Source organism: Chrysochloris asiatica, unplaced genomic scaffold (genome assembly GCF_000296735.1).
Source record: "Chrysochloris asiatica unplaced genomic scaffold, ChrAsi1.0 scaffold00131, whole genome shotgun sequence".
NCBI classification, from domain to species: domain Eukaryota; kingdom Metazoa; phylum Chordata; class Mammalia; order Afrosoricida; family Chrysochloridae; genus Chrysochloris; species Chrysochloris asiatica.
The window spans coordinates 7,510,920-7,525,656 of NW_006408649.1; the positions used below are offsets into that span (position 1 = coordinate 7,510,920).

The 14,737-nt window shown below is 43.6% G+C and overlaps 2 protein-coding genes across 2 annotated transcripts in view; one reads left to right on the top strand and one right to left on the bottom strand.

The window, feature by feature from the left end:
• Positions 1-2,252: 2,252 nt before the first annotated feature.
• LOC102831516 (NADH dehydrogenase [ubiquinone] 1 beta subcomplex subunit 11, mitochondrial-like) lies at positions 2,253-4,625 on the bottom strand. The gene is made up of 2 exons (XM_006869472.1): positions 4,608-4,625; positions 2,253-2,738 (listed from the first exon to the last, which is right to left on the bottom strand). The coding sequence occupies exons 1-2, from the start codon at positions 4,623-4,625 to the stop codon at positions 2,253-2,255; spliced, it is 504 nt and encodes a 167-aa protein (XP_006869534.1).
• An 8,737-nt stretch (positions 4,626-13,362) lies between these two features.
• The window catches only part of ROCK2 (Rho-associated, coiled-coil containing protein kinase 2), a 213,877-nt gene continuing 212,502 nt past the window's right edge, over positions 13,363-14,737 (top strand). The window contains exon 1 of the mRNA XM_006869473.1: positions 13,363-13,616. Coding sequence (XP_006869535.1) covers positions 13,476-13,616 — 141 coding nt within the window. The 5' untranslated portion in view covers positions 13,363-13,475. The remainder of the gene's footprint in view (positions 13,617-14,737) is intronic.

The window sequence follows — 14,737 nt, forward strand, 5'->3', positions numbered from 1 at the left end:
TTGAACCTGGCTTTCCCCATAGGAGCAAGAATTGTAGTGCTGAACCACCACTGCACCCTTCACAACTGTGTTTCCAGTTTCCATACAAGTATCTTTGTTGAATAAATAAATAAATAAATGATGGCTGGAGTTCTGTCAGCTTCTGACAAGGTGAAACAGAAACTAGCTGTATGAAACACTTGTTCAATATGCCAAATGCCATATGAACCTTCTCATATTTGTTCTTCATAAGAACCTTAATAGATGTGTGATCACTGTTGAAAAAAGTTAAGAAAAGCTTTTCTTGATAAAAAGAACATTCTATGATGGTTACCGGGGGAAGGGGTGGGGAGGGAATTATTCATGGGCTAAAGGAAAGAGTTCTGGTGGTGCTGTAGGATAAGCATTGGACTGCTAACCACAACAGTGTCAGTTCAAACCCATGAGCCACTCCTTGGAAACACTATACAGGGTTGCTATAAGTCAGAACTGACTTGATGGCACTTAACAACAACAAAGGGTAAGCACATGTTAACATGGGTGATGGGGCAGGTAATATATAACAAGAAGGAGGCTGGCAGAGGAAAGATGAAGGTAACACATAGTCTCAGGAGACACCATGGTCAATTGGCATAACATACTGCACAAAGACAGTGTTTTACATCCCACTTTGATGAGTTGTTGTCGTTAAGTGCCGTCAAGTCAATTCTGACCCATAGCGACATACTTTGATGAGTAGCATCTGGGATATTAAAAGCTTATGAGTGGCCTTCTAAGATTCATCTGATGGTTTCTCCATGTGCAGAAGAAAGAAGGGTGATGAGAAATGAAGAGGCTTGGAATCAATTAGTCCAAGGGACTAATGGAACATATGACCATCAGTCTCCATGACTTTGAGACTGGAACAACTAGATGGTGCCCACCTACCACTACCAACTGCTCTGAAAGGGATCACATTGGAGGGTCGCAGATGAAGTGGCAGAGTATGTGGAACAAAACTCAAAACTGAAACAAAACAAAAACAAGCTTACTGGTCAGGAAGAGACTGGAGGAATCTGAGACTATGGCCCTCCACCACCCTTCAGGTCTGAAAAGAAATTCATTCCAGTGGCTCAACTTTTAGCCAAGCAGTAGATCAGCATATAGGGAGACAACAACACTAGTAAGTTATGTTCACTAGGAATTGTAGAGTGGTCAATCATTCAAAATTGGGCGGGCAATATGTACCTAAGGACAAAGTTGAGAAAGGATGGGAAGGTGGGTGGAATGGAGGTAGGAACCACAGGGAGGAAGTGGGATAACTATTTTTCCATGGAGGAGATTGCAATTATTGAGATGAAGCAAAGTGTGTTATTTGTTGATTGTAAAACTGATGGTATTGTCTGTAAACCTTCACTCAATTACAAATAAAAAGCTTTAAAAAAAAAGAAAAAAAGATGAGGCCACAGGAATCATAGGGAGGAGTGCAAGAGCCAAGCAGTAGACAGGTATATAGTGGGAAGAATAATACTAGTGAGGTGTGCACACCATAGAATCATCAACCACTTGAGATCCAAAGGGCATTTACAAAAGGATAAAATTCAGAAGAGTTGAGAAAGAGGGGGGAATGAAAACAAGAATCATAGGGAGGAAGTGGGATAAGTGATGCTACATTGATAAGATTGCAGTCATTGAGATGAAACAAAGTGTATGATTTGTTGAAAGTAAAACTGATGATCTTCTCTGTAAACCTTCACTCAATTCACAATAAAGAGCTAAAAAAAAAACAACAACCCTAAGAGAGAAATTGAAGTTTAGAGAGGTGAGTTCATTTGCCTGAGGTCACACAGCTAGGATAGGAATGAGGTTTCTCTGGCTTTAAGGGAGATGTTTTATGACCACCTCTCACTGCTTGTCCATTGAGGTGGGCCTTGCAAGCATTGGCAGCATAGCTCTGTGTTTATTTCATGAAAGCTCAGACTTCCTTTAGAGACTAAAGGGGTAAATGGAATATTACAAGAGCAAACATAGCAGTTAAATTACCACTCTAAAGGCCAGGAAGTTTAAAGTGCTTCCTTATTTCACAATAAGGCAGGCTTTTATGGAAACTGTTATCCCTGTACTCCTAGTGACCAAACACTTTAACTACAGTTTGCTTTTTTGTCTCCTTCGTAGGTTTTTTTTTTTTTTTTTTTCACATTTATCAGCCTCTTTAATTAGGTACTCTAAGGAGCAGAAAGGAGGATGGGTGGAGTGGGGAGGCTGCTGCTTCCTGAGTCCCACTCAGCAACAGGTCAGTCTTCTTCTGGTAGCTGGATCTTGCTGGGGTCAAAGCAATTGGATTCCGTGATGGGGAGGCCATTGGCCTCTCTGTACTTCACAAGCCTCTCAGCTTCTCTGCGGGCCCACTCTCGCATCCTGTAATCAGGCAGATAAGCCACAAAGGTGCTGCCAAGGACTAGGACGATGGAGAAGCCAAAGAAGAAGACAACACGCATGTTCCAGGTGTCCACAACAGGATCCTTGTCATAACCATGGGAGTCTGGGTTCTTCTCATACAGGTTTTCGTCCTCGGGATCTGGGTCTTCCTGCCAGCGTATGGTAGGTTCTAGCAGCCGCTTCCCCGCCATGGCGGGCGGCGCAACTACAGCTCTGGAGACGCTGGATTCCCAGCGGACACCGGCAACCAGGAGCCCTCGCATCGGTATTGCTGCCGAAAGGCGTCGAGCACACAAACCTAACAGTCCTGCCGCCAGGACAGATGGTTCTGCAGCGTCCTCCTTCGTAGGTTTTTATGTAATCATCATTAAAAAACATTTAATTACTAATGGTAGCTTGTGGAGGATTAAAATATCCCCCAAACTTGGCCTCCTTCCACATTGTCACATAACTGCTGTTAACTCTTTCCCAAGTCCACCCCATCACGCTAAAAACTGATGTTGTTGTTGTTGTTATGTGCCGTTGAGTCGGGTCCGACCCATAGCGTCCCTGTGTAGGGTTTCCGAGGAGCAGCTGGTGAGCTTGAACCGCCAATCTTGCAATTCAAACGGCTTTGCAGTCTGGCGCATTAACCCACAGCACCACACCAGGACTCCAAAAACTGATGAGAGGCTTCCTATTGCTGATCATGCAGGGTGACAGACCAGAAGAGAGTTAGCTGGCAAGACCTGGATGGTGCCAATCACTTCAATTACAGTGAGTTCTAGGGGATGGTTGGAACCCTAGTGACACAATGGTGAAAGCATTCAATTGCTAACCCATCAATGCTCTGCAGGAGAAAAGACCTGATGATCTACTCCAATAAAGATTTTGTTGTTGTTGTTAGGTGCCATCTAATTGGCTCTGACTCATAGCAACCCTATGCACAACAGTCCTGTGCCATCCTCACAGTGATTGCTACACTTGAACCCATTGATGCACCACTGTGCCAATCCATCTTGTTGAGAGGACTTCCTCTTTTTCTCTGACCCTTCACTTTGCCAAGCGTAATGTCCTTCTTCAGGACTGGTCACTCCAAATAAGTGTCCAAAGTATGAGAAACAAAGTCTTGTCATCCTGGCTTCTAAGGAGCATGCTGGCTATACTTCTCCAACACAGATTGGTTTGTTTTTCTGGAAGTCCATGAAATTTTCAATCATCTTCTTCAACAGTGTAACTCAAATGCATCAATTCTTCTATACTCGTCCTTATGCATCATCCAACTTTCACATGCACCTTAGTTCTCAAAGTGGTTTTCTTTACTTTTTTTTTTTAATGTTTTATTGTTAATTATGTGATAGTTTACATGGGAGAACAGGTTTTACATTCATCCTAAAGTATATCATTTCATTGCCATGGTTACAATCCCCTCCATGCATCATCAACCAACCAAAGGATATACACTACAAGCCTGTCTCCCGTCGTCAGACACAGCCCCTCTCCCTCTCTGTGTCTAAAGTCCCCAGCTGCTCCATCTTTCCATGTCATTGTCTCTGCCTCCATCTCTGGCATCACTGCTTCTCTGGGTAGGCTTCCGCTCTCTGCTCTTCTATCTTTACTCTTGAACACTTCAAAAAGAACTTTGGTAGCAGAGTTGCCTAATGCAATTCATTATTTGATTTCTTGACTGCTGCTTCTATGAATGTTGATTGTGGATCCAAGCAAAATGAAGTCTTGACAACTTTTATCTTTTCTCTATTTATCACGATGCTATTTATTGCTACAGTTGTGAGGATTTTTGATTTCTTTACATTGAGGTACAATCCATACTGCAGACTGTGGTCTTTGATCTTCATCAGTATTTTAAATCCTCTTCACTTTCAACAAGTAACATTGTGTCATCTGCATATCCCAGGTTGTTAATGAATCTTCCTGGAATCCTGATGCCAAACTCTTCTTCATATAATCCAGTTTATTGGATTATTTGCTCATTATACAGACCACAGCCTAGGAAACCCTATGGGTCAGTTCTACTCAGTCTTAGATGGTTCTATAGAGTTGACTATGTGACAGCACACAAAAACAACTAGAGGATTGTGGTGGTGTATGCGTCACTGAACATATCAGTACAGACTCAAGGCCTTCCCTGATCTGGCTTTAACTTTCCTTTTAACCACTCATGTACTGTATTCTCTAGCCATTACTTATTTCTCCTTCTCTTTACCACATACCTTTCCCAATCCTTCCATTGTTTTGGAGGACTGTATATTTCTAAGTCTTACTGTAGCCTAAGAACCCAGTCCACATGCCTTCTCCTTTCCTGATCCTTTTTCCAGGAGACATCTCTTGCTCTAGAACATCAAACTCTCATTGCATTTTATGTGTAAATCACTTTGGTCATTTATGATGCTTCTTTTTCTTTTTATGTGAACATGTGGTGAGGCCCGCCGCAGGATGGCAGTGCCTATCTGAAGCCAACCGAGACTCCATAGCTGCCATATCCTTCCTCCTGGGCAGGAATCTGACTTAGAAGTGTTCAATCATAATCCCACAGATGGTAGTTTCACCCCACTGACTCCTCAGCTAAGCACATACACCAAATGTCTGAACCTGTGGTTATAATGTTTCTTGAATTACAATCGTGTTTTCCATTTACACATTCACTTAATCACTCAGTACCTATTTAATCAACAATTCTTAAAAACTTTATGTAGGAAGAATCCACACGCAGTTCCTCTTTGTGTTTAACAGAATCACCACAAAGCGCAAATTGCATCTAGGAGGAAAACAGAACATAGTAAGCTAGACCAGAAGGAACATATCTTCCTTCCAGAATAGGATAGTGAAGGGAAAACTAGGAGGGGGAAAACAGGAGAGGTTGAGACAGCACCAGCAAAGGTATAGATGTGGGAATGGCATGATCTCCTATATAAATAATGCGTCCATTGGTTTATTATCTACTCTTGCTGAGCTAAATTCGAAGGCACTCAACAACAACAAAGTATATGGAGAGGAATGGATCATAGGAAAGTAGTCGTTATCAAAACCCAAACCATACTCATTGCTGTTGAGTTGATACCAACTCATGGTAACTTCATGTGTTACAGAGTAGAACAGTGCTCCATAGAGTTTTCTTTGCTGTGATCTTTGTGAAAGCTGAATGTCAGGTCAGTGCTGATGGGGGTTTAAACTGCCAATCTTTGGGTTAGTTGTTGTTGTTAAGTGCCATCGAGTTGGTTCTGACCCATAGCAATTCTGTCTAGGATTTCCAAGGGGCGGCTGGTGAGATTGAACCACCGACCTTAAAGTTCAATCTGACTTGGCCGTCCAGCGCATTAACCCACAGTGCCACATCAGGACTCCTTTAGGTTAGTAATAAAGTGTAAACTATATTTGTTGTTGTTGTCAGGTGCCATCGAGTCGGAACCGACTCATAGTGACCCCATGCACAGCAAAACGAAACAATGTCGGATCCTGGGCCAACCTCACTACCGCTGCCACACTTGAGTCCATCAATGATGCCACCTGGCTGATTCATCTCGTTGGGGGTCTTCCTCTTTTTCTCTGACCCTCCACCCTACCCAGCATGACATCCTTCTCCAACGATTGTTTCCTCCGGACAATATGTCCAAAGTAGGAGAGACGAAGCTTAGCCATCCTGGCCTCCAAGGAGCACTCTGGCTGTACTTCTTCCAAAACAGATCTATTGGTTCTTTTGGCAGTCCATGGCACTTTCAGTATTCTCCTCCAACACCACAACTCAAAGGCATCAATTCTTCTACAATCCTCCTTGGTGGATGATATATAATGGGAAATCAGTACTTTCTTATTAACATGGGCAGGCCCAAGGTTTTGGGTGTCAAAACACTGGAAGGAAAAGAAAATATTGCTTACAAATATATTAGGCAAACACTATGCTAAATGCCTCACTAACAACTCCAGGGAATTAGGTACTCAGTAAGCCTTAAGCCCTTCATTCAAGGAATAGGAATTCTAAAGGAAGGGTAGGAACTTGGCAAGTGGAGGTGGGAGGATGGCATTCCACATAGGTAGAAATAGGTCACGTATGTTCAGTTTGAGAAAATGTGAAGAGGACACTGGAAGCTAAGTCTAGAAATGGAGACCATGGGCATATTGTAGAAGGGCTTATTATAAATGCTGAATATTTCATGCTAAGTCTTGACGAATTTAATTGAGTTTTAAAAACAGGGAAATCATATGAAGCATTCTGGGGCCATTTCTACCTCATTAATGGGGAGAATGGAGTCCTGGTGTGGCTCTGTAGGATAAAGCACTGGACTTCAAAGTTGATTTGAACAACATTGGTGGTTCAAGCTCACTAGCCCCTCCTTGGAAACCCTATACAGGGTTGCTATGAGTCAGAACTGACTCGATGGCACCTAACAACAACAATGGGGAGAATGAGCTTGTCAGGCATAACATCAAGGTCTCCTGGCAAACTGCCAGAACCAGATATGAAGCTCAGCTTTCCAGGATCCCAATTTTAGGACAACTCTTCTTTAAGATGTATAGTGATTTATCATTTTCTTCTAAGTACACTTCTGATCCATGACCAGATCTTTTTTCTCTGACAATCTTTCATAGCATACTGCTGAATAATCTGTCTTTGACGTATACAGTGTGTTTCATCTAGAGATCTTAAAGAGCCTTAATGACAACCAAGCTTCATTATTTCTGTTTTGTGTATGAGGAAACTGACTCACAGAGGGGTTCAGTGATTTTCTCATTCATGCTGTGAGTTATTACCAGAACCATGAATGAAACTTAGCATGAAGCTGTTTCATAAATCATTAAATCCTGTGACCTTTATAGTAGTGGAGTTTATAAAAATAATGACACCTTTGTATTGAGAATTTGTTTCTTTATTCTGCTATTAAATCCTAGCTTATATGGGGCAGAAGCATCTCACTGAACATAACACAGAATGGAAAAAGTTATGACGTGTTTTATTAGTGATTCCCAGACTATTAACAGTTAATTGTTTCCATTCATCCATCCATTAGCATATTTTTTAGTCTTTATTACAATGTCTGTAAAATGGGCATAGTAATATTACCACTAGCAAAACGATGTTTTGAAAAAACAATTTCTTTTAAGTATACTGTCTGGTATCTAGTAAGCCAGTAAATAAATACTAATTATTATTATCATTAAACAAGGAAATTACAAAAAAACTGATCCTTTTACAGCTCTCTCTATAAGAGAAGAGAGTAATATGGCACTTGAAAGCTGAATTAGTTCCGGGGGAAGAAGCAGATTCCTCATATTAAAACTGGACCTGAAATGGGGTTCAGATGGCAAGAGAGGAATCCCTATTCCTTCAGTTTGGACTATGAATTGTGTGGAGAGCTAGGAAGGTATTGTTGGGTTGTCATTGTTGTTATTGTTAAGTGCCACCAAGTCAGTTCCAACTCATAGTGACTCTGTATGGGGTTTCCAATGAACAAAAGGTGGGCTTGAACTGCCCACTTTGAAGTTAGCGGTGAAATACTTATGCTACAGCACCATACCTAGGTTGTTGTTGCTGTTAAGTGCCGTTGAGTTGGTTCAGACTCATAGCAATCTTGTACAGGGTTTCCAAGGAGTGACTGGTATGTTTGAACTGCCAATCTTGTGGTTAATAGTACCAACTCAGGACTCCATGAAAGGAGTGGAGCTTTTAAATCCCACAGAGTAAGCTAGTGATGGTAGAATCCAAGTTTTATGTTATCAATAGGCCAGCCCTGGATTCTTTGAGTTTATTTCCTCATTTTTTTCTCTTGGTATTGAACACAACTGTTACTCAAATTCCCTCCTATTTTACCTATGCTCAGTGCATATCAGGGCTAGGATTAAAAAGGATAGTTCTGAGATAAGAGTCTTGGAGTAGCAGGAATTAGATCAAGAGATATTTTGAAGATGAGCTAGTTTAGGGAGACCCTTCTTCTAAAGCCATTTGGGATGACTTGAGTTTGGTATTTTTAGGAAACTGCCATTTCCTTATAACCTGTTGTAATCTCAATCATTTGTGTCACCTAAAAATTGGGTTTAAAATCTTTTCCAAGCCAGACATAAAACTCAGAAGTCACACAGGAATAACTTGGTAGATTTTATTTCATAAAAATGTAAAAATTTGTGTGTGACAAAAGATACCATTAACATAACTAAATGGCATGCAACACATTGGAAGAAAATATTTACAAACAATAACACACATTTTAACATTACAACATGGAAGAATATGAATAATAAATAAAGAGTTCCTATAAAGGAGCTCTGGTAGCATAGTGGTTACGAATTGGCTGCGAACCACAAGGTCAGCGGTTCGAAACTACCAACTGTTCTGCGAGAGAGAGAGAGACATGAGGCTTTCTAAAGCTCCCGTAAAGATTTCCAGGCTCAGAAACCCTGTACAGGGTTGCTATCAGTCAGAAGCGACTCCATGGCACATAACCACCACCACCATCATAAATCAGTTAAGATAAGATCAAATCCAATTGGTGAAAGATTTTAACAGGTAATTTCAGAAAAATATACACACAAAAATGATCACCTTAAGTAGTAATTGTTGTTGTTGTTAAGTGCTGCTGAGTCAGCTCCGACCCATAGCAACACAGACAGTATAGGGTTTCTGAGGAGCAGCTGGTAGGCTTGAACTGGCGACCTTGCAGTTCAAATGGCTTTGCAGTCTGACGCATTATCCCACAGCGCCACACCAGCACTCAGTAGTAATTAAGAAACTATAAATGTAAACAAGATCCCCCTTTGCTTGTCCATCAACTTGGCAAAAATTAAAAACATTTGTAATATTTAATAATGGCAGAGATGAAGGGAAATAGGCAGTCTCTTTAGCTGATGTAAACTGGTACAGTCTTTTTAAAGGACAGTTTGACAGCATCTGCAGCTATGTAAAACATGTCTATACTTTGATACAACAACTCTACTTTTAGGAATCCACACCATTCAATTATTTCCACAGGATGGATAGATTCACAGGTTGTAAAAGTGTGGGAGGGAGAGTGGGAGTATGACTACAAATACATAAAGCTTTGACAAAGGAGATCTGTACATGAGTATTTACCTTTGGGGCAAACATATCCATAAATATGGACATGCATACAGGGGACAAATTATGAAAACCTTTTAGACATTAATGAAGAATTTGCTGGGTCTGGGGCTTAGGACCATAGCCTTGGGGGACAACATGATCAATAGGCATAACATGGTAAATAAAGACAAGGCTCTACATCTTACTTTGGTAAGTAGTGACTGGTATCATAAAATCTCATGAGCAGAGGGAGGGGGTGGAAGAACAAGGTATCTAGGGAACACTGAGGCAGGTTTGCATGGGCTAAATGGGACAGAAGTAAATTGTGATGTATGCTCAACCTTGAAACATCAAGGCTCTGTGTTACAGGGATAGAGGCATAGTCTGAATGGGTAAAAGAGGGCAAATAATGTTAAGATGTGGCACTGTGGGTTAATGCGCCAGACTGCAAAGCTGTTTGAACTGCAAGGTTCGTGGTTCAAGCTTACCAGCTGCTCCTTGGAAACGCTATACAGGGTCGTTATGGGTCAGCATCGACTCGACAGCACTTAACAACAACGTTAAGATACTTGATCGTCTTATGAATATTGATTGGTTTCCATTGCCTGCTATTGTAAAGTAGACACTCGAGTGGGATAGAAAGGAGAACTGGGAAACATGATTACAGAAAGCTTGTAAAGTCCATCTTCAACCTATAACTGAATGTAATACCTAAAAGGGGTTCTAGAACTTGCCTAGTGAAATAGGCTTCTTGTGGAGCCTTTGTAGTGTATAAAACCTTAAGTAGAATCCTGAGCCCCATCCAGAACCTTCTGACATGGGGTATTTCATTTGAAAGGACAAACAAACCAGCCTGGAGCAGCTAGAGGAACAGAAGATACTTCTCGAAAGAAAGACCAGCAGAAAAAATCAAAAACAAAAATGGCAGCCTGATAGGCTATTACAAGAACAAGCAAGTTGTTCGCTGGGGGAGCCATCAAGGCAAGCAATCAAGTCCCTTCAGGACAAACCCCACTCTAAGATTGAAACTCAAAGGGAATACACGAGCAAGCATGTAAATTTACTGGTGACCACGTTGGTCTACTGGTGAGTGGAAGTAGGGGAAAGACAGCAATGAACATATGGGTTCAGTTCAACCTCATTCTATAGACTCCCATTGGCCTGGAGATGAGAAAGAGATGAGGAAGTGGTCAGAGGTATGGTGAGACCTGGGGACTCCTGAGCTCATGGACAAAGACATAGCCATGGGGGGGGCGGGGTTAGAGCTGAGGGTGAAGTGTCCAGCTGATGTGAAATGAGGGGAGATGCACAAGAATGCTCAAAAAGTACCCATTTGACCTAGCTTTGATGACTTGATGATCAGAATTTGACTAGAGGAAGATAAAAAAAATTGATAAAGGAAACAAATGTAAATTGCTACAATTTCAGGTTATGTTCTATATATTTCTGCTTTATTTGAATGTTCACAGAAATACACTGTATTTTAAAACATGAATTATTATACGGACCACAAAAGAATAAAAAGGTGGGATGGGAGTTTAACTCATTTTAAGAGATTAGTTTTCTCTCCTTTTCTTACCAAGCTCCATAAAAATATAGTCAGCCATTGCAAATTTAATTTGGAACTTGAGAACCACATGGTGTGGTTTTTTTGCTTTGCATATTATATATATTGTCAACAGGAAAAAGAATGCTCAATCATGGATAATCTTGTTATTTTGCTCCAGTGAATAAGCAGGACAAGTGTCCAGCTTACTGTGTCCTCTAGATGTTCATTCTGTGGAGGTATGAATGAATCACTCAACAGTACAAACTTAGCAGGATTTACCTTTTGGCCAGAGTCAGCGTTACTGATACGAAAAAGTTGTATTGATCACCCAGGCCTCTTCCCAAGTCCAAGTGTGGCTGACTTTACCACAAAACCAAAAGAAAGGGCTCCTGAAATACTTAATGATGAAAATGCTATTTTTGTAAAGCCATGGTTTTAGAATTATGTTGTATTATCGGCGGACTTATCTCTGACATGCCAGTGGAAAAGGTTCTTACTACTTAATGGATATCAAACTGTAGTGTTTTTGTTTTTATTTTAATGACCCACCCAATAAAATTTTTTAATTTTTGAAAAGTTAATGCATTCTTAAGCATCTTTACAGAAAAAAAAAAACTCATTAAATTGAAAACAACTGTATTCCTCTCCCATTGGATGCTCATTTTACATAGTTGTAATTAATGTGCACAAACTAATTAGATTTTTTTGTTTCATGTAACCTTATTTCCAATACACCTTTTCATTCAATTGCCGAATTTCATGTGCTTGACAGTCTGCATACCTGCCATGATTTTCTTCTATGAGTGTGACAAAGCTTGTTTAGGTTATTCCCCAATTGTTAAGACAACTGGGTTCATTCCCAGGTTTTGATCATTTTGAACATTCCGAATAGCCTTACTATAAACATCTTTATGCAAGTTTTCCTCCCCCTTTGGATCATTTCCTTAGAAATGTACTTCCTTAAATGGATTTACTGGGTCAAAGGGGATCTCCGAACAGTTTTATAGGTCTTGTACATATTTTTCAGATTGCACCCTGGGAGGAATTAGCAAATGGTACAGGCTGCAATGGAACAGGAATGTGGAGGATCAATCCCTCAAGCCCCCTCCCCTCCCCAAATAAAAACTGGCAAGGACCCCATAAGGGGCTAGGAATGGAAAACATTTTTCTATCACTTCCCAGTTCTCTTCACGCTAAGGAGACATTGTCAAAGACAAGCAGAAAGCCTTTTGGGATCCCAGGACTTCTACCCTGGGGGTGGAAACAGGTCTTACAGGCCCCTCCAGCCCCAGGATAGGATTCTCACCGCGATGATAATTCCCAACACCCAATGCATTCGGCGCACACCCCTGCTAGCCTTTCCACAATTTTGGGGGGTGCCTAGACAGGCTCCTTGCAAGCCAAGCGCTTTGCAGGCGAGGGCAAAGATTCGTGGTCGCTATTATTTTGGCTCGGATGATGCAAGTCCGCATAGCTGCGCGCTGAGTCAGTGGGGGCCCGGGGTGGGGGGCAAGCGGGCCCCTCCTCCCGCTCGGGCGCGGTGGCCGCGGAACCCTGTCCCTCCCCCAGCCGGAGGCATCAGGACTTAGCGGTCAGAGGGTTAGGGGAGAAGTCCCCTCAGAACCCACAGGGTCGTCGACCGCTACACCATCAGGCAGGACAGGAGAGGAGCCCCGATCAGATCCACGACCCAGGAGCACTTTCCCCTCCCCTTGTTGAGCTCAGCGGATCGTGAGGCGGTGATAGCGCCCCCAGCTATTTAGCCTTTCTAGAGGTTAAAAGAGGAGGGAAGGAAACCGGGAGGAAGGAGACGAAAAAGGAGAAAACCGAAGCCTAGCGGAAACCAGGAAAAGAGGAAAAAAAAGGAGGAAGAGGGGCGAGAGGAGAAAGGAAGCACACAGCGAACCCAGGCCGAGGCCCCGAAGGGGCGGGCGGGGGCGGAGCAGGCGGCAGCGTGCAGGGAGGGCGGAGCGCGCGCCGGCGGCCGCGGGCGGAGGGGCTTGTGGGTAGCGGCTGCGCGCGTCCGGAGTCTGGCAGCAGCGCGGGAGTGTGTGAACCGAGCTGGGCTTGTGGAACTAGAGGCGGCGGGCGGCGATCATGAGACCCGGTTGGCGGCGGTCTTAGTTGCGCAAATCTGGGTTTCAGCCCCCAGAGCCCCAGAGGGCGGGACTATTCGGGCCGCAGCGGTGGCGGCGCCGCTTCCCTACTCCCGCCCTCGGAATCCTGGGGGAGCTCGTCGGGAACGAGCGGACCGGGCGGCGCGAATCTGACTGAGGGGCGGGGACGCCTTCTCCACACCATTCCCGGCCGCACCGGGCCGGGTCGGCTCCTTGGAGCAGTCCCCAGGCTCCAGACCTGCGGTGAGCCTCGAAGCCAAAGCTAGAGGCGGACAGTGGGCCCTGGCGAGTCCCCATCCGGAGTGGGTGATTCGGGGGGTGCTAGGCCCCGAGGCGGCTGGACCCCTGCGCGAGAGAGCAAGAGTGTGGGCCGGGTGGTGGCGGCATGAGCCGGCCCCTGCCGACGGGAAAAATGCCCGGCGCCCCCGAGGCCGTGCCGGGGGACGGGGCTGGCGCGAGCCGCCAGAGGAAGCTGGAATCGCTGATCCGAGACCCTCGTTCCCCCATCAACGTGGAGAGCTTGCTGGTAGGTGACCGGGGCCTGGGATCCCTCCTCGATTCGTGTTCTCACCTTAAATCCACCCCCCCACTTGCCCACCCCTCTGAGCTCACCCATCTGCGTGGTGGAGAGCTTGCCCCACCCCGCTCCGCTTCCGGCAGCCGGGGCTGGATACCAAGCACTTTTGCTACTTAAGTTCCAACAGGAGAGATCCTCTGGGTGTTCTCCCCTTAGACCGCCCTCGAGTTGAGCTGGTGTCATCTCCAGCTGCCTCTGACTTGAAGCACCTGGAAGGAAACACGCCTCTTTTTTTCCTGCAGATTCACTGGATTTGGGAGGCAGGGTTGAGGATTTACTTTGTACAGAAGCCTAGAGAATGTGAAAGTGACATGCTCCTTGGGGACTCGGTTCCAAGCAAGGGAGGGACCCTTTAGGCCATCTCTGTTGAGAGTACCCATCTAGGGGACTTGACAGGAAAGCTGCCTGCACACAATCCAGTTAGCCTGAAATGTTAAGGCACAGAGCTGCCTTCCTGTTTTCAGTTGTCTTTAAACAGTCGTAGTTAGAATTTGAATGGATTTCTGTTGAACTTCCTTAGACAGTTAGTTGCACCAGCGTTAAGGTTAAGAATCGATGTGAATTGCAGAGTGAATGTATTTTCTCTATTGTATCCTTTTCTTAAGTGGACCTTTGGAATCCAAATTACTAAGCACTTCAAGGCTGCTAGTTGGGCTTTTGATTAAGAGAGCCAACTCTTCAGATGCTTTACAAATGAGAAATGCACATTAAAAATGCTTGCTTATTTCTTAGATTTGTTAAATGATTGTTTTTCACAAGCGATTTGATTAGGGTGCAGTGGCCATGCATTTATGAGAAAAAGATGTGGCGCTTCCCCATGTTCCCACTACCGAATGAAAAAGGATATTCTGGATATTTAACTCTTTAAACATCAAGGTGCGTGATCCTTGGATTCTTCAGATATTTTGCTCCAGAATTTAGGTATCAGTTCGCCTCCCAGCCTGGTAGACTATATGATGAGGAAAACGGTGTCTCCTCCCTGTCCAGTGACTGTCTTCATAAGTAGTTGATTCTCTTTTGAGGTTTTTGGAATGATTTATAGAGTGAGTCAGTCCTGTTTGGCCAAAGTG